We start from the raw sequence: 18,557 nt of genomic DNA on the forward strand, positions 1-18,557 counted from the left end.
TTCTAAGTTGTTGCCGTACAAAGAGCCATTGAGCTAACTATAAGCAATAATATGTAAACTTGAATAACGAGTAATAAGTGTTAAGTTGTTTGAACTAGAAATAAAGATAAGTGTATAGCCATTTAATTGGGACTTTAATTTAACACTCCAATGATCGAACTCAATAGTGAGTTATGGGTAGACGATTAATCGAGAAATCCGTTACAATATTCATACATCCTAAAATTTTAACTAAAGAATAATATGGCAACACTGAGCATTTCATTCAAGCAGAGAACGTATATTATGATATTATGATATACGTTCTCTGATTCAAGTGTTGGTATGTCAACTTCTTTGCACATTTGGAAAATTGTTCGAGATGAAAAACGTCATGAGGAAATATAATATTACGAAAAATATTTAAATAAAAAGAAATGAAGTACTTTAAGCTGTGATTAATAAACGGAAAGAAGTGTAGTAATTAAATAGTATATGTAGCGCTACCGTGGAGGTAATTCAACTGAAAGGCTTTGCGAATCTTTCTAGTATTGTCAAATAGGTACACAAAAAACTTTCCAGCTGGTGCGATTTGTGAAGGTGAAAATACAAAATATACATACATATATACATACAGATATTTTGTATGGTTTTAAAAACTTATAAACAGAAACTTGGGCATAGGTACAATTCTTGTAAATAAATCGGAAGTGTTTATTAAAATTTTATGTCGATCATCTGTATATTTTCATTTGACATCTTTGCACAACCGACATACATACATATTTAGATCTCTTAACAAATAGCAGAATACTTAAAACATACTTTTATATTTATATGTTTTATTTCATAGTTGGTGCTTCAATATTTCATGCGATAAATTAAGTGGAATAACCACAAAATATAAGGCATTGAACTCGTTGATTACTTGAAAAATCATTTGATTCGGTCTTGTTGCTAAAAATCACTGTGTATATATAATAAATTGTCCGTTCCCCTTTCCTAACGTGGCCAAAACTCGATAAGGTGAGCGTGATATGAATTCGGTTTTGATGACGCATTCACGATAATAAACTGAGGTGCAGCTCAAGTATTTTGAAGTGAGTCTCATTGTATGCAAGTATAAAACGATTGTTGGCAATTTAATACTAATTTCAAAAACACTTGCTAATTATTCTAGACACATTAACTTTTAATACAATAAAAGTAAGAAAATTGATAAAGCATGGCAGGGATTCCCGCAATACCGCCGCTACTTTGCAACACTCCGCCGCCAATAGATTTTGGTGAAGAGGATGACGATTCCGGTTTGCCGCCCACGTTAACTCTCGAAGATGAAGATGATTATGGTGATTTTGCGTTGGGTACAGACATAAATGAAGATACAACTAATGCCGAAGGTAAGAAAATTATTTTAAAATGGAGAATTTATTTTCATATGAAATTTTGACATTTAATAATAATAATAAGTAATAGTATTTTTTTATAAATATTGACTTCTTTTTTTTTCTTTGTTTCTACAGTATCGTCGTTACCTCGCACACCGTTACAGTTTGAGCTAAGTTCATCGACGACCAGTGGATTTACGGATATCCCACCCGCTTTGGAAGATTGTGGCGCTATATCATTATCTTCTTCCGAATTAAACAATTCTATAGCAAATGAAGATGTCAAAACAACACAGACTCAGCTAAACGAAGCGTTTAATTATAACGTAACACAGACATTTTCAGCAAATAGCACTCAAACGACAGACGCTATAGGAGAACTAAAACATATTAGTAATTCAGATATACCTTCGACGCATCATAATATGACTGATAATAAACAGTTAGATTTTGATGCTAACGAAGCGAAAGTAACTACAATTACATGTACTACCCAAAATCAATCTCCAACCATTACAGCGAACTTTGCTGAAATTACAACTAAACAAGATAGTCAAATTGAAGATTGTAATACAGCAACAAATGAGCTGGAAATTGAAGTAAAAACGAATTTCACGACAATAAATCCAAAAAACCCTCCCCCATTAACTGGCCTGGTGGTACTAGAAGATTTAGCTGATGATAGTAGCGATGATGAGTGTTACCGTTCCCCCAAAAAATCCCCCATATCCCCAACAGCAACTCTGGAGAGCAATGTTGATAATGATTCGGAAGATTTTTTTGCAATTCACGTTCTTAAAACACCGCCTTCAACAAAAGAAGATACATTTTCATCGCTTGCTGATGATATAAATAAGAATAACTCTTTAAATCGCAATAATAATATCTCGAATGATTTACCGCAAACTGAAAGTGCAAATTTAAATAGTCCAGAAGAGCAGGAAGATGATTTTGGTGACTTTGCCGATTTCGAAACGGCAACCAATTTTATAAAACCCCCAGATAATAACGGTTTAGTTACGTCGGATTTGATTACAACAATAGTAGTTGATAGCAACGAAAATGTGCGGGATATAGTCGAGGTAGATATATGCAATTAGTTCATAAAATAATCATACATACATTATAATATTTTTTCTTTCGTGAAGCCACCCACGGATACTGCTATCGCAGCCGAGGATAATGAGGATGATTTTGATGATTTTCAAAACTTTTCTTCAGCTCCAGCATCGACACCGACACCGGCTGTTCTACCAATCATATCAGCACCGAATTCATTAAGCATAACAGCAGAAAACAATAATACCAATCCGCAAACGGAACCATTAAAAATTGTTAGTTTTGAACCTTTGGGAAAAGTAGTCGAGTCTGAAGCAAACTCGTTCAACAATGACGACGATGATGACTTTGGCGATTTCGAAGAGGCTTCTTTTGAAACGCCTGCAAGTCAATTCACCTCTGCCACACCAGTTGTACAAAAACAAACGCCAACAACAATTACTGCTAATGGCAATATAGGTGAACGTTTGGGGACAGTGCTAAAAATGATGTTTCCAACCGAAATGACAAGTACAGCTGATGATAATGAGTTGGAACAAACAGCAAAAGTCACCAACAAAATTACCGATACACTTTCTTTTGAAGCAATAGAAGCTGCCAAAGCCTTAGAATTTCAATGGCCACAATCCGAAATGCGACACGCCCTTATACGTGCGATCGGCATTGATTCGAGAAACATTGTAAGGTTAAATTTTTGTGCAGAAATTAAAATTTTTGAATTAAACCCTTTTTAATTTTATAATTTTGCTAGCTCTTCGGTGATAATTGGAATCCATCTATGCCACGCTTTGCTGCCAATCTCAGTTTTAATCCTCTAAAGCCCATGAAACCACAAACAACCAACGCTGTGCCAAACACAACATATGCCGATGCCGATTCCATGCAATATAGTATAAATACGAGTGGCAGCGCTGTCGAAACGGACATGAGCAGCTATGCGAAGAAAACGGATGTACCTGATGTTGAATTCGATTGGCAAGGCGCCGGATTAGTGAATCCACTTGACGGTAAGCAAATTTTGTGTAAACTATTCTATATACTTAACCATAAAACACACATTTTAAAGTCTAAAGCTATTACCAAACTAAAACGCTTTCTCTGCAAGCCATTCGACAGATATGCGCTTTGTGTCTATTTTTTCCATACTCCTTTTTATATAACAAATTTCATTTTGTTTCAATGCAACATTTGTATATGTATATGTTTTGAGCAAACTTCTTCTATTTTATTTGTAAATTGATTTTCTACAATTCATGCCGTATCGCCAAGCAACGTGTGTTCTTCTACTCTCAAGTCGTATAAATGCTTTACAATTGCTTTACTTATGACTTTTACTTATATATTTGCAAACTGCATGGAAATTGCTTCGTTTTTAACTATACAACTGTGCTAATAGCAAAAAGCGTGAGAAAATAAGAGCACAAATGTATTAACGCGTGCGAAATGTGTGTAAGTTTGCAACGTTAAATAATTTTCCAATGCCATTAAGCTAGAAAAATACTTCATTCAACTTGTGTTTGTGTTAGTTTTCAATTAAAATTTCGTAATATGTACAAATTTATTTGACGTAATACTTTTTTAGCAAATTTTCAAGTAATTTTAGAGTTAAATTGTTGCAGTTTACAACAAAAGAATTAATTAATCTATGTGCCAAAACCCAAGAAATCAGTATTATTATCAACAAGTATTATTGGCTTACCGTTATTATCGAGTGATAACATATTTAAATTCTGAATTTAGTACAAAAATAAAAATACAAAATTTAGTATAATATTTGTACCATAAACAGGGTATATTAAGTTTGCCACGAAGTTTGTAACACCCAGCAGAAAATGTCGGAGATCCTATTAAGTATGTATGTATATAAATTATCAGTGTATGTCCACCGTCTGTCTGTCCCTAGTTTTTGAGATATTGATGTGATATTTTGCATACGTTCTTTTCTTCCTAAGACGTTGCCCATTTGTCGCAACCGCCGATATTGAGCCACTATAGCACATAGCTGCCATACAAACTGAGCGATCGGACTTAAGTGCTTGCATGGAAAACTTTTTTATTTGACAAGATATTTTCACGAAATTTCACAAGGATTATTATCTAAGATAGTAATGCAATATCCGAAGAAAGCGTTCAGCTCGGTTCACTATAATATATATAGCTGTCATACAAACTGAACCATCAAAATCAAGTTCTTGTAAAGAAACTTTTTTATTTGTGAAGGGTGTTATAGCTTCTGTGTAACCGTACTTAACGGGTTTGCTTATTTTAATATTTATTTCATTATATATTATATCCTCCAGGATAACTTCTCCTATTTAAATAATATTAAATACTCAAATTAAAAATGTTCATATATTACATTAATACGTACATATGTACATATGTATAGATGCTCGAACATAGAAATTTCTAAAAAGTACAATTGCTTTTTTTAATTTGCTCTTTTTCTTTTCGCTTTCAAAAAAAATTTTTTTTTCTCTATTTACTACAATAATTATTACTACCTAATAAAATGTAGTGTTTATTTAATTTGTTTACCAAACATTTTTCATTTTGTTAATTAATTAACAAAAACACTTGTGTATCTGTCTCTACTAACAATAACACCAACCAACTACCAATAACAATGAAATCAATGCTGATGAATTACAAAAAAAAATGACTAGCATCACATGTTCACACTTTACTATTGGATCTAGACCAAGTTATGGTGATGGCTACTAAGCTTGATAACTTAACTGTTGATTCCTCCTCCTTCTCCTTCTCTGCATGTGCAACGTTGGAACAAATTGCAACAACAACTACTGCTACTACCACTAACAACAATACAACCGCTAATAATAATTTAATTAAACAAATGCAACGGCTTAATTTAACGTCACTAACTACTAACACAACAACAATAATAACAACGCCCACATTGGTTGCCACCGCTCAATCATCCTCCTTATTATCTGCACATACATCATTATCATCATCACAATCGCAATCACCATCACCATCATTACTAAACAATGATAATGCAACTACAAGTATATCCGCCAATTCAACGCACATTTTCTACCCAAATGCTAAACAATACGCTACCAACACTTACGCAAATCTCTGCACCTTACAAAATCTTCAAACGAATGCACTGACACATGCAATCGCTGGTCGCAATGCTTTGCCTCCTCTAAACACAAACAATTCACCGCAAACGCTTGTCGCTCACGATCCCGTTGGAAATATCAACAACACCGTTGAATCGTTTTTGTATTTAAACAAATTTACTAATCACTTTTTGGCTATTAATCAAAATCATACAACTACCATTAACAACAAAATTACGTACAACAACGACAACAACAACAAACTGTCTTTAAATACAAATGCAACAATACGTTGTGCAATGTCAAATCTCAAAACTCCTGAATCATCGAACGCTTCAATGTTGAAATGCGACTATATTTGTAATAATTTTAATATCCTAAATAAACCACTGGAATATGTCAACTTCCACTCGAACTCAAATCGTTTACTGGACTGTAGTAGTAAGTTAACTATTAGTTGTTGTGGCATATAATAAGGTATTTTTCACACAGTAGGTTATGGTAGGAGGATGTGCCGCACCTTTTCTTTGACGAAATAATTTCTAACCTAAATATTGAAATTAATTCAAAATCAATTAGTGTGTTTACTGCGAAAGAAAAATTTCTACAAACTTCATTAAAAATGCATTATTTTATCATCAGCGTTAATTAACTGTTTATCAATAGCTTTTTTCTATGTGCAAAAACACACATATATATTTTTTATAATACCAAAAATTTGCGCAAAATTATTGTACCCAAAAATATAATCTTCACATATAAGTAAAACTAGTTTTTCTCAGCTTTTTTTTTTTTGCTATCATTTGAATATAATTTTTCGCGAAATTCGCTTTAATGCTTTTTTACTGGTAGCTTACCTACCATTTATCGGATCTTATTGTTTAATATTGAATCTTAACATTCTTATCACACAAACACGAAATCTTTAATATTTACCTTAAGTTATCACATCGTTGTTAGTTTACAGAAAAGAAAGCAATAATTTATTTATACACTTAAGCCACCGACTATCCCAAAATTGCATGAACAGCAGAATTCAAGTGTTTTCAAATTCATAAGAGAAAATGTGCGTCATATGCCCCACTCTATCCTAACTATACGTCTTCAATTATGAGCACCATTTATTTTGATTAAACATCTAAACTTTAAGTTCTTCCAAAGCACATTTTTTATAATTTTTTAATATTAGTATTCCTTAGTTGAATAATAAATAATATAAAATTAAATTTGATGCTCTTTGGTGGTAGATTGATGAGTACATAACCAATAAAAATTATGGGTTTTTTTTCAATATTATCTGTAAACCTAACTTTTGACATAACATAAACTAGAAACTTGATGAAAAATGTAAGTTGTCGTTATTTATTCTAAAAGCAATCTGTTTGACTGCAGCCTTTTAAGTGGTTTAATCCACTTGCAAGCAAAAAAAAACGCGTTTTTTCGTAATTTCTTTCTTGGAGAGTCATTTTATTTAATAAATAATTAAAAATTAAGTACATATAGAGAATTTAATGTGTTTTAATAATCGTTGATTCATTTTGAAAATTTTTTTGTTAAGTTGATTTTGCAGCCGATCTCCATCTACATCTGAAAAAAGCTGTCTGGCGCTGACGAAAATTCTTCTGCTTCAAATAATCTCAAATCGAAAAAACAGAAAAAAATTAATTATTACAATTGATGAATGCCGGTAATGATCGAAGACTAGTTAGACTTTTGATAAGATGACGGCTTTAAAAAAAAAAATTGCCGTTTCTTTGAAAAAATGTAAACTTCAATGTGGCTTAAAAATCGGAATTAATAATTATCTGACAAGTATATCTAAGAAAGTCATGTGAAAATTTGAAGTCGGTCGGTCCACCCGTTTCCGAGAAATTTTCCTCAACGACTTTGAAAACAGCATTTTGAGAAGAACGCGTTTTAAGTATTAGAAGCCGATTACGCTAAGTTAAAAATTTTTTTTACAAATACGCTCATATTTTCGAAACTATTTTATTATTATTTTAGTTTTGCTAGACCAATATTCAATTTTGGGAGAATATTTTAAAATATATGTAATCTAAGATATATTATATATACATTTGATATATTTGCAAAAAAAATCTATTTTTTCAAATTCACAAGTGGATATAACCCCTTAAGTAAAACAAGATGTAGTTTAGGTTATTTTGTGTTTACTACTTTTTTGAATATTATCAACAAATCACTTAGAAGACAGTGAAGTCAACGTAACACTATTAGCATATATAAATTCAAATTTAATTGTTTTTGAAATTCATATTGTAAATGTGTTAGAGGGACAAGTTATGGATTCCAATAGAACATCAAAGGTATTAAAAAGGATGCTTTCATTGGGCCTTTTAAGTTATTAAAAAAAAAATTCCAGTGACAGGGTCAAAAAATGTATCGGCAGACCCACCAAGTGCGATAATTATGACCACTGTCACCAATTTTATTTACAATTAGTGAAATTTCTATTGGTTTTTGTATCTACTTTATTTCGTTTACTTTAAAGTTATAATTTTCGAGTTTGAACCTCTCAATAATTTTGAATTTTTAAGCTTACTTCTAATTAAATGAAATTTAAACATATGTATCTGTAAACAAACAAACTAAAACGTATTGCTTCATTACAGGGTCCAAGGGCGAGACAAACACGCGAGAGACTGAAGCGGTTCAGCCGCCGCCGTCTATTGCACGGCTTGATACACCCGATGACGAGCATCAATCGCATACAACCTTTTCAAACGTCAACATTTCAGAAACCTTAAGCAAAAACGATAACGAACTGACGGCATCGCCAACCAGGGACGCTTGTCCGTCACCATTAGCACTGGATAATGCCGCATATCAGTTCACAGCACCCGAATCAGGCATTAACAGCATCAGTAGTAGCACATCTGCCAGTAGCATCAGTAACAGTAAACCCTATGACAATAGTAAAACTATGACAACATTACGTTTGGGCGCAAATATCGTCGTTGATGATGACGATGAAACGGTGGTGACATCCACCTATGCGGGACCTTTGAAGGAGACACACATTTATACACCATCAAAGACCGACTTGGCGACTACTGTAAAAGCGGGAAAAGCAGCTGTAGGAGGTAGTGAGCCAATTGATTTTGACTATGAAATTGCTGCGGCAGGTATCATCATCGATGAGAAAGTGGTGAAGAAAGAGTATCGCGATGTTGAGTACAATCCCGGCTTTAGTTTAGAGGTGGTTGCTGAATACACTAGTGAGTTACCCATAGGCGCCCCGCCAACATTAGAAGGTGAGCCGAGTGCAACGGTATTGCCAGCGCTGCAAGCACCAGTACAACAACAAACAACCGAATTCGATACCGATGAGTTTACCGAGTTTACGGAGTTTCAATCAGTACCACCGCCCCCACAGGCAACTGTGCCTGCAGCAGATGCAAATTTTGCCACCAATTTACCCGCCAGTACAATAACGTCCATGTTCCCCGCGGAACTAAATGCTAAAACGACACTCAATACCCTTACACCCGTTCTGCCAACAGCCGTTGCCAAAGCAAAGGAAGCTAGCAATACGCCAAGTCGTATGAGCTCGCCGTCGATTGTAGACAATATGATACTCAGTCCAGCCATACTGTTGCCACAAGCTATACCCATCAGCACAAGCAATACGCCGACATCAAAGACCACACCAACCATTGAATGGGGTGACTCAACCGCCAATATCAATCCCGCTGAATTGGCGCGTATTGAAGAGCTCTTCTCACAGCCGAAAATACCGGCTGCTGCCAAAGATGTGAACTCTTTACAAAAAACATCGCCACTACATACATATGCGGAAAAGCATACGAAGAATAATTCGATCTCTATAAGCGCTTCAATAGCGATGAAGGAGCAGGACTCCACACTCAACGATGACTACTGGTCGGAGTTTGTGTCGGTGCCGGTGACGCCGCAATTGCCAAGTAATGCAAGTCGCCTCAACAACAACAATAACAACACTAATATTAACATCAATAACAAAAGCAACAACAACAATCAACTGGTCATAACGCCAAAGCGCATAACCGATATGCATATCAATAGTGCCAACAACAGCAATAACACAATACGCTCGCCACGTCATCAACAACAAAGCATCAACGCCCAACCCACGCCAACGCCACAACAGAAGTCAACTGCGCATGCGTCCGCAAACAGCGCGCACATTAGCGCCCGAAGTAATGCCTACAACAGCAATAGCAACAGCAACAGCAACGATGATGACTGGTCCGATTTTGTGTCGAGCACACCAACACCTGCATCAGCTCCTACACAACAACAACATATGGCATCTTATATGCCCGCCACAAATGCGCCTCAATTCAACAGCGCCGCCTGGCAAAACGCCAACTTCTACAATAATCCGCTCGGTCTGTACCACCAACAAGCGGTCATGCAGACACGCACATCACCCTTAACGCCGCAGCAGCAACAGTTGCAGCTACAGCACCAAATACATATAATGCAGGATTTCTCCACAGCACCTATAACAAACCGTCCACAAAACGCTGTGATTAACAGCAACTATGCCAATATAAACCATATGCAACATTCCAATACATACTCACCACTACAGGTGGGCAGTGCTCGTGTGGCGCCGAGCATTTCACTAATACCCGATTTGGGTTTTGTGGCGCCCGCTTTGCCAGTGCATACCGCTTTCGTCAATGTGCTGCCGAAGACAAGTTTTAATAACAAAAAATGACGTTTATTAAATTGCGAGCAGACGCACAATCGCGGTCGCACAACGCTGGCACATTCCTATCGAACGCACTTACCAAACGCTAGTCCCGTTACAGCTGCTGCCACCTCAACCATTCACGATATTCTCACATAAGAGTCACCTGCAATGCGTTGTCATCACATAACTGAGCTATTTATAGGTTAGAGTGGAGTAATGTGAAGGTGTGTAATTGGCAAAATAACGAAATTGTGTCGCAAGTGTATAAAATCCTTTCGAAAACTGCACCAATCGGCTGAAGCGAAAGGAATTTTTCTGTTATTACTTGTAGATCGTTGCTTAGCTTATGAATATTAGGCCACTGAGTTACATGAATGCTAATGCATATGTATAGTTTGCCTCTCCTCTCAGCTCGTTCCATAATTTCTTGCTAAACAAATTCCATGTGCTGCGCTTTTTATATACTTTGCAGCGTAGAAAGTGTTAAATATTTGTTTGAATGAAGTTTAAACAAAAAAGTAGTGTAAATAAAATATTCTTCCTTTAACGCTTTTGACCTTCGCTGTGTCACAAGTTTGACTTCCGATTTTTTTCTATATGCTTCGTGATGTAATAACTCGATTCAACCAAAATTTTCAAATATAGCGGTATTTTTGCGTTTCTCTGATTTTCTATAAATTTCAAATATTTTTATGTTGTTAAAAAAAAACAGATATTGCAAAGTGTTTTATAAACCCGAACGCTCTGAACATTGTATTATTTTTAAAAACCGTTATCTATATATAAATACATAAATATTTTGTCTGAAAATGTAAAGGCCTCTCAACCCTCTGAACGTATTTCAAAATTATACTACTTTCCAAAACTTTAACCGTTATCTTGTTCGTATAACTGTGGCGTGACTACCAAATGAAGTTGAGAAATTACGAATAAAGTGATATTTTTACAATTATTGACCTAATCAATTCTCTTGACAGTACTCAAATGATATAAAATCACAAGAGATATTCCGTTATATTTAGTTAATTGCAGCAATTACTAAGTCTAAACAACCATTAACCCGAACCAGTGATTAGTTTACGATATCGATTTTATGCGAGCAGAGCGTGACGTAATTGAAGAATTTGCAGTAAAATAACGGTATAGTGTGTCATATAATATGTCCCACTATTATGTATGCTATCACTATATAAGTGCATACAACATATACAAGTATAAAACTACTTTGTTCAGCTACATAAATTTTACAAAAACAACACAAAAAGTCAGCATTAACAGTGGTGGATTAGGTAACATTTAGATATGTAGGTATATAAAAAATGGCATGATCATTGATTAACACAACAAGTATATTTATAGATTTTTGTTAGCGAACTGTCTACTTATTTATCGTGTATAATGTTTTGCAACTGAAGACATCTGTTCATTGTATGGTTAAAAATTTAGGGGATTAAATAATTGTTTGCATTGTCGTTGTCGTGTAAATTTTTTGCTTGTAGTATGTGTAAAAAAAAGAAAACAGAAATAATAAATTGAATGAAACTATTGGAAATTATGTATTAAATACAGTTAATATAGACACATTTGTTGCAGGGCAATTTAGAGGGCTCTACTTAAATATAGTACCTAAATATTGTAGCCTATGCAAAATAAAAGACCAGTATTCCATAACAAAAGCAAAATAATAAAAACAAAAAAGTAAATAAAAAAACAAAATAGCAAAAAGACATTCAAAATGATAAGCACCCTCTAATAGGTCTGTCAACACTCTGTATCGGAAATCAAGAAGCAGCTAAACTATATATGTATGTATATGTAATATATCATCAAGGATATGGAGACGTATACATACAAGTATTATGTGTGTATGTATGTAATTGTACTTAAACTCCAATGGGAGCATTAAGCATTCATTATTGATACTTAATAAAAATAATACATATTTATTTTTGGTTGATTTCATTATATGGCAAAAAAGCTTTTGATTTTAATACATAAACAATAATTGAGTAAATAAATAAGCTTAAGCGTTTTGAAAAAATATATTATTCGAGCAGACTGTTTTATTTGCATTGCAATTGTTTTCTAAACAATAGATGATAATCAGCGTCATACAAAGTATTTTTCGAAAAATATGCGAAAGTTAGTATAAAATGAGGAGTATGATGTATAGGCATGTGTAAATATAGTTGCCGCGATTTTTCAAATCCCGAAAATCTTACTTAAGAATAATTTTCAAATTTTTAATCCCAAGTACCAGATTGAAAACTAAAAAAAAGGTTAAATCCGCAAACCGGATTGAAAAAAATTTTAATTCCGAATACCAAGTTTATAATTAAAAACTAAAAAAAAATGGTTTTTGAATTTTCATTTTTTCGCTCTTGCGTACTTCGCATTTTAGCATTTTGAATTAGAGCTCGAACAGAACCATCATGTACAATACTCTAGGTCGGCAAACTTATATATTTAAACGATTTACACTTTATAAACTTTTAATACAAAATTTTTTAACTATAAAATTCGGAACCCTGGTCATAGGCAATTTCTAAAACATTTTAAACTAATTTTGAGTGAAAAAGAATTGTTAAAAAATTACTCATACACCATGTAGGGTATATTGAGTTTGTCACGAGGTTAGCAACACCCAGCAAGAAAGGTCGGAAATCCTATAAAGTATACGTAAACAAAAACAAAATAAGAATGATGAGCGAAGTCGATTCAACCATATTCGTCTGTCTCTTTGCATATACGCGAACCTCAGATTTTGAGATATCGATCTGGACACATTCTTTTCTGCGCAAGAAGCTGCTTATTTCTTGGAACCGGGGAATTTTTTCGGTCACAACAGCAACCAACAACCGACATTTCCATGAAACGAATTTTATGCATATGTACTCAAAATAGTTCTTTAGTACCTTTTTAGGTAACTATACTTAATTGTATGCAGATCCTCCTCCACCAGTATTACTTAATTTAAATAGTAGTTATCAGTATATATCAGTTAATAAAAGCAAATACGGTGTTAAAAACATTTCCGTTTCATGTAAAAGTTTATCACTTAACTGTAAACACCCTTTAATGGTTGCAATTGCGTGCTATATATCATTCCAATCATTTAATTAAAAGTGGCGTTTCAGCGAGCGACGCTTCAAACTCACAGCAAACGTTGCGATATTAAAATGCAGTTCTATTTGTTGTGCCTTTATATAATCGTGTTTGAATATGGAATAATAACCAGGGCAGAGGATGAGCCCAATTTCAAATTAATCTTGGACGAGATAATACCTGTAAAGGAGGATGAAGAAGTGGGCAAAATTAAGGTGGAAGTGATTGAAAGTGAGGACGGCGTGAAGATCAGTGGCGAAGCAGAACAGCTAGTGGACTTGGATAATGAATGGAAGGTTACATAACAAAAATACTGATTTCAAAATTAAACTTTTAAATCTCAATTTCATCTGAATTTCGCTTTTATAGGTAAAATTATTCCTAAAGATAGCCGAAGATGCCAATAAGGACTACAATTGGGTTATGCCAATGCCTGCCATGAGAGTTTGTGATTTCATGAAATTCTACTACCGATTATATATTTACGAGTCATTAGTTAAATACTCGAATGCACCGTCGCCATTTATTTGCCCGGTTGTAAACAACACTTACATCCTTAAGGACTATCCTTTGGTTTCGAACAAGTTCAACGAATTTCTACAGCCCGGTTACTACCAATTGGAAGTGAGCTTGTTGCACGAAGATGAAGAGAAAATCAAATACATCATCGAAGGGCACGCAGAGGAAGAGTAGTAGAGTTCGCGTGCAATTTCTTTAAAACAAATTATTTCTTGAATAACATAATTTAATAATTAAATCAATAATGTGATTGCAAAACGTGTATAAAATTTCTTTCAGACCAAGATAAATAATAAAACGTCGAAGCTACTTCTGAGCTAACCAATGATTAGCGCTATTCAGTAGTACGGTCCTATAGGTTTCACACTCTACTTTAGAACGTTTTTTATACACTGAGCAGAGTATATTAAGTTTTCCGTGAAGTTTCTAAAACTCGGAAGGAAACATCGGAAACAGCATAAATATATATGGTACCTACATATGTATATAAATGATAAGCATGACGAGCTGAGTCGATTTAGCCATGTCAGTCTGTCTTTATGTACACGAAATAGTTTCTCAGTTTTTTAGATATATGTATATTTGAAATTTTTCACACGTGCTTTTACCATATTGCCAAGAAGCTGTCAAAAGACTGGAATCGCAGATATCGGACACTATAGCATATAGCTGCCATACAAATTGATCGATCAAAATCAATGAAATGTAATTTTTTGTATTTGTGATGGGTAATATAGATTCGGTACACCCAAATTCAACGTTTTATCTTTTTTTTTTAAATAAATTTCCAGTAAATAACGAGGTCAATAACTCTTCCAATCATTACTTGTCTATATATTATATCTTTAAAAAATATTTTAATTATTTTTGGCTTGCCGTTAGGTTCGTGACAAAAACCTTGTATGGAATAGTTGCCAGTAATAATTATTAGTCAGTACTTCTATATACTGATCTGATTTTATCTGACAAAGAAGAAGAACAAGGACTCGGCAGCATTCCTTAAATTATTTGGGGAACTATTATATATTTCTATATATACAATAACTACAGCAACAATATTCGATGAGATTCTACGAAAGACATCCGAGATAAAATGATGAATTGTGAATCAAATCAATTACATAATAATCTTTCAAAAATTAAGATATCGGCAATTTTTATCACTCTCTTGAGGGTATAACGCTTGGCGGCGTGATAAATCAAAGCAAAAATACTTCTGAAAACAACAGCACTGCCGACAAAAAGTGGCCTCCTAGTATCACGGGTTTGTAAATTATTTAGCGATATGATCATCTAGAGTCATAATAATAATATAAGACTAACTTCGGTTGTACCGCAGCTATACCGAAGAGCTTCACAAATAAAAAAGTTGTTATAATAGAACTTGATTTTAATTGGTCAGTTTGTAAGGCAGCTAAATGCTATAGTGGTTCGAAATGAACAATTTGTTCGGTGATTATACCGTTGCCTTGAAAAATGATATAGCCCAACTTTCGTAAAAATATATTGTCAAATAAAAAACTTTTCTATAAAAAAGTAGATTTTGATCGCTGTTTGTATCGAGGGAATAGTTCGCATAGACATAGCTAGATCGACTCAGCTCGTCAGGCTACTAGGTACGGTCTCCGACGTTTCTTTCTAGATGTTGAAAACTTCGTGGCAAACTTAATATACGCTGTTCGGGCAATAAAAATATAGCAGTTGTTCAATTTAATTTGAGCCATGGCTATAAGTTTTGCTGCCAACAAGAGTCCAATTATGAACAGTAGATAACTGCATCCTTTTTGACTTTGAAATCATTGAAAGCTAAAGCTAATTGGACGAAACCGGTACTAGAAGAGGTGCAATATCTTGGTGCAGCAGAACCGAAAAAGTTCTCAATTTTTGTTGACTAAGTATTTTGGTTCAAATAGTACTTGATCAGTCGAATATAAGACGAGGAGATTAAGTATTTCTTTCTCAGTATCCAGGAAAAGATGAATACGAACGTTTTATCAAGGAAGATTCGAGTAAACGTTCCACGTCTGTGGGGTTTATATAAATGGAACGGACCTAAACTAATATTAATTACAATAACAATGCTGGCTCTAATCTCTTCAAATGAAATAACAGTATTCGTTTGGATTAAATCCGAAAAATCAATGATCGTACAACAATCGAAAAGTTTCGACGATTCCTAGAACGTTCTCCATATAATTACAACATTTCCTTTGAGAAGAAGTGTAATAAATTAAAGTTTATGAATATATGACAATTTAATAGTAATGATACATTTGTGCATGCATAAAAATACATATGTACACATGTATTTAGATATAACCACAGCAGGTGTAAACTATTGATTGGCGATAAACTAGGCTCATGTGCCCTGTGTCACTGCTGGAATATTATGGACACGTATTAATTTGCGTAACCCACGGTTACCAATGAGCCATAACAAATGACTCCTCATCTTTGTTATCTATTACGCGAAACTTAAATAATATTTTACAATCAAATGCGAAACCGTTAGGGGAAGCTAATAGAACTGAAAAAATACAAAATATAAAATATTAAATAAATTACTTTTAAAAAAGTGAAAGTTAAAAAATCAAAAATTAATATGAAGCATCAACAAGTTGTTGTAGATTACTGGAATATGATAAAAACCTCCTTTACCTGTTTGTTATTGGCCTTCTCCGGTTATATTTTAATCAAGTAAGTTTCGATTAGTATAAATAAAATGAAAACGCAAAATTCACTATGTAATTTCAGAATGGTACAAACCATATTTTGGTTACCAGGCTACTTACAGAAGAATCAAAAACGTTTAGAAGAGTTGGCCTCGCAGTACTCTTTGGAACTTGATGATGATAAAAGTCTTACGGATGTGCTGAAAGCACAGATAGAAACCACTATAGAGGAAAAACTGCCGATAACAATTGAAAAAAGTGATGAGACTAAGGCCATTGGTGCAGATGTTGCGGCGAATGTGCAAAGCGAGCCCAAAAAACAAAAATAAATGTGTTTCATATTAGCGTAAACTCTTTATTACCATTTTATATTACTTTATTTATGTGCTATGTACCTTTGCAAATATATTTAAATCTTTTATAGTACAGCTATAAATCTATGTCAACTCTACTATAACCGGCATATCCTCAGGATCTTCATCCAGCAAACCCTCAAAATGCCATTGTAAAGTTTTTTGTAACTTTCTACTAAGTTTATCGGCACTTACGCCCAGACCACCCATATTTAAGTTAACTAACAGCGATCGCACATCTTTATACACTGAGTTGTATTCACCTGGTTCCATAAGTTCTTCGGGCAGGTGTGGTAGCTGTTGCATTAATGCTTCAGCGTATTTCATATAAAGTATTTTAAAATTTTGCACCGCTTGCTCAGAGTGTCCCAACAAATGTAGTATATTACGCCAATATGACAGAGATTCCACCGAACAACCAACCAGATAAAAAACAAAAGCTAATTGTTCCTCCTCGATCAAGGCTTCCGAACTGTGAAATTTACCAACAAGTGTCTCAATTGCACACACACAATCAATGCTGTGACGGGACACTTCAGCAGGCGACGCATTCTGTGGAACACGCGTTGGTAGTTCGGTAAAACGTGGCGCAGTACCTTCTACCGGTTTCAGGTTGGGTAGCAAGTCACTTTCATTTACAATTGTTTTAGTGCTTTGTTGCTGTAAATTATTTGTGTGTAACGTGCCTCTTGGTCGATCCTCATCAGAACAAGATTGCAATTCTACATTAGTACGTATTGGCCCCAAGGTCGGTCTGCAACGTTCTACTGTGCTCTCGGTCACTTTGTCCGTTAGGAGTTTCCATTTATTATAAAATCGATAATCGTAAGGTGCTAGAAAGCTATCAAATTCCTTGAGATTATCGCGGATACGTTTCTTTTCTAATTCTTTGTCGTCAGCCTGACTCTCTTGCATTTCTTCATCGCGTTGGCTCCACTCACGCACAACCACCTCTTCGCTTTTGAAGTAATGTACAAAACCCACACGTGGAGCAACATCGCCATATGGACCGCAGGATGCACACCAGATGTAATGAGGACCGGGCGGTATCATTTTTACGCCACGAAATTTTTCACCGATTGTGTAGTTGCATAGATCAATGCCGAATTCTGTGCCGACTGGCGCTCCTGTGATAACCAACACTGCACCGGAAGCGAATAACTTTTTGGCCATTTCAGGATCCATTTCCATTGCGGATACGTCAACATTCATGGCTTTATTTATTTGAATATTTGCTCACCCAAAAATTATGTTTTTCTTATGTTGAGAAAACAAATTTTGATTTTTAATGCAATCAGCTGTTTGATGTATACAAATGAAAAATAGCACCCACACGATGGTACATAGTGATGCCGTACTTTTTGAAATTCACAATTCATTTATTTTAAACCAGTACCTGATATGGGTTTTATAACTAGGACTACTCTTAATTAAGATCTAAAAAAAACCGAATATATTTAAAGAAAAAATCGTGTATGCAGGTACATATGTATATATGTACTGGTTATAAATTATAATTTAATTTATTAGCATTTATATATTATTACCGTTGATTTTATGTCTCGAAATTTGAGCAAAACTTGTGTTCAGCGAACTAATCCATTTTAAAACATTTGCCATTAAGCCCCAAACCAAATGGAAATTATTTTTTATTACATTTATAGATATATAGATATATTTGCCCATAA

At 34.3% G+C, this 18,557-nt stretch overlaps 5 protein-coding genes across 8 annotated transcripts; 4 read left to right on the forward strand and 1 right to left on the reverse strand.

Moving 5' to 3' along the window:
* The first annotated feature begins 323 nt into the window (after window positions 1–323).
* Window positions 324–12,263, forward strand: Afti (aftiphilin). Of its 4 annotated transcripts, XM_036368106.2 has the most exons (8): window positions 324–579; window positions 833–1,079; window positions 1,160–1,379; window positions 1,503–1,760; window positions 1,887–2,449; window positions 2,516–3,106; window positions 3,178–3,433; window positions 8,152–12,263. In XM_036368106.2, the coding sequence occupies exons 3-8, from the start codon at window positions 1,205–1,207 to the stop codon at window positions 10,242–10,244; spliced, it is 3,936 nt and encodes a 1,311-aa protein (XP_036223999.2). In that variant the 5' UTR covers window positions 324–579; window positions 833–1,079; window positions 1,160–1,204; the 3' UTR covers window positions 10,245–12,263. The 4 variants fall into 4 exon arrangements, with proteins under 4 accessions (XP_036223999.2, XP_014090633.2, XP_014090634.2 ...); XM_014235158.3 differs by having other exon boundaries at window positions 1,503–2,449; XM_014235159.3 differs by having other exon boundaries at window positions 324–541; window positions 1,503–2,449.
* Window positions 4,945–6,201, forward strand: LOC138855752 (uncharacterized). The gene has a single exon (XM_070105616.1). It carries the CDS (start codon window positions 5,134–5,136, stop codon window positions 5,989–5,991), a length of 858 nt encoding a protein of 285 aa, XP_069961717.1. The 5' UTR covers window positions 4,945–5,133; the 3' UTR covers window positions 5,992–6,201.
* Window positions 12,264–13,341: 1,078 nt separating the features above from the next.
* Window positions 13,342–14,102, forward strand: CheA87a (Chemosensory protein A 87a). The gene is made up of 2 exons (XM_014235149.3): window positions 13,342–13,621; window positions 13,695–14,102. The coding sequence occupies exons 1-2, from the start codon at window positions 13,400–13,402 to the stop codon at window positions 14,016–14,018; spliced, it is 546 nt and encodes a 181-aa protein (XP_014090624.2). The 5' UTR covers window positions 13,342–13,399; the 3' UTR covers window positions 14,019–14,102.
* A 1,933-nt stretch (window positions 14,103–16,035) lies between these two features.
* Window positions 16,036–16,854, forward strand: LOC106617752 (uncharacterized). The gene is made up of 2 exons (XM_014235138.3): window positions 16,036–16,541; window positions 16,599–16,854. Exons 1-2 carry the CDS (start codon window positions 16,447–16,449, stop codon window positions 16,843–16,845), a joined length of 342 nt encoding a protein of 113 aa, XP_014090613.2. The 5' UTR covers window positions 16,036–16,446; the 3' UTR covers window positions 16,846–16,854.
* On the reverse strand, window positions 16,851–18,288 carry LOC138855621 (protein AAR2 homolog). The gene has a single exon (XM_070105619.1). The coding sequence runs from the start codon at window positions 18,079–18,081 to the stop codon at window positions 16,954–16,956; it is 1,128 nt and encodes a 375-aa protein (XP_069961720.1). The 5' UTR covers window positions 18,082–18,288; the 3' UTR covers window positions 16,851–16,953.
* Between the last annotated feature and the right edge of the window lie 269 nt (window positions 18,289–18,557).

The sequence above is a fragment of the Bactrocera oleae genome, chromosome 2, assembly GCF_042242935.1.
Source record: "Bactrocera oleae isolate idBacOlea1 chromosome 2, idBacOlea1, whole genome shotgun sequence".
NCBI lineage: Eukaryota > Metazoa > Arthropoda > Insecta > Diptera > Tephritidae > Bactrocera > Bactrocera oleae.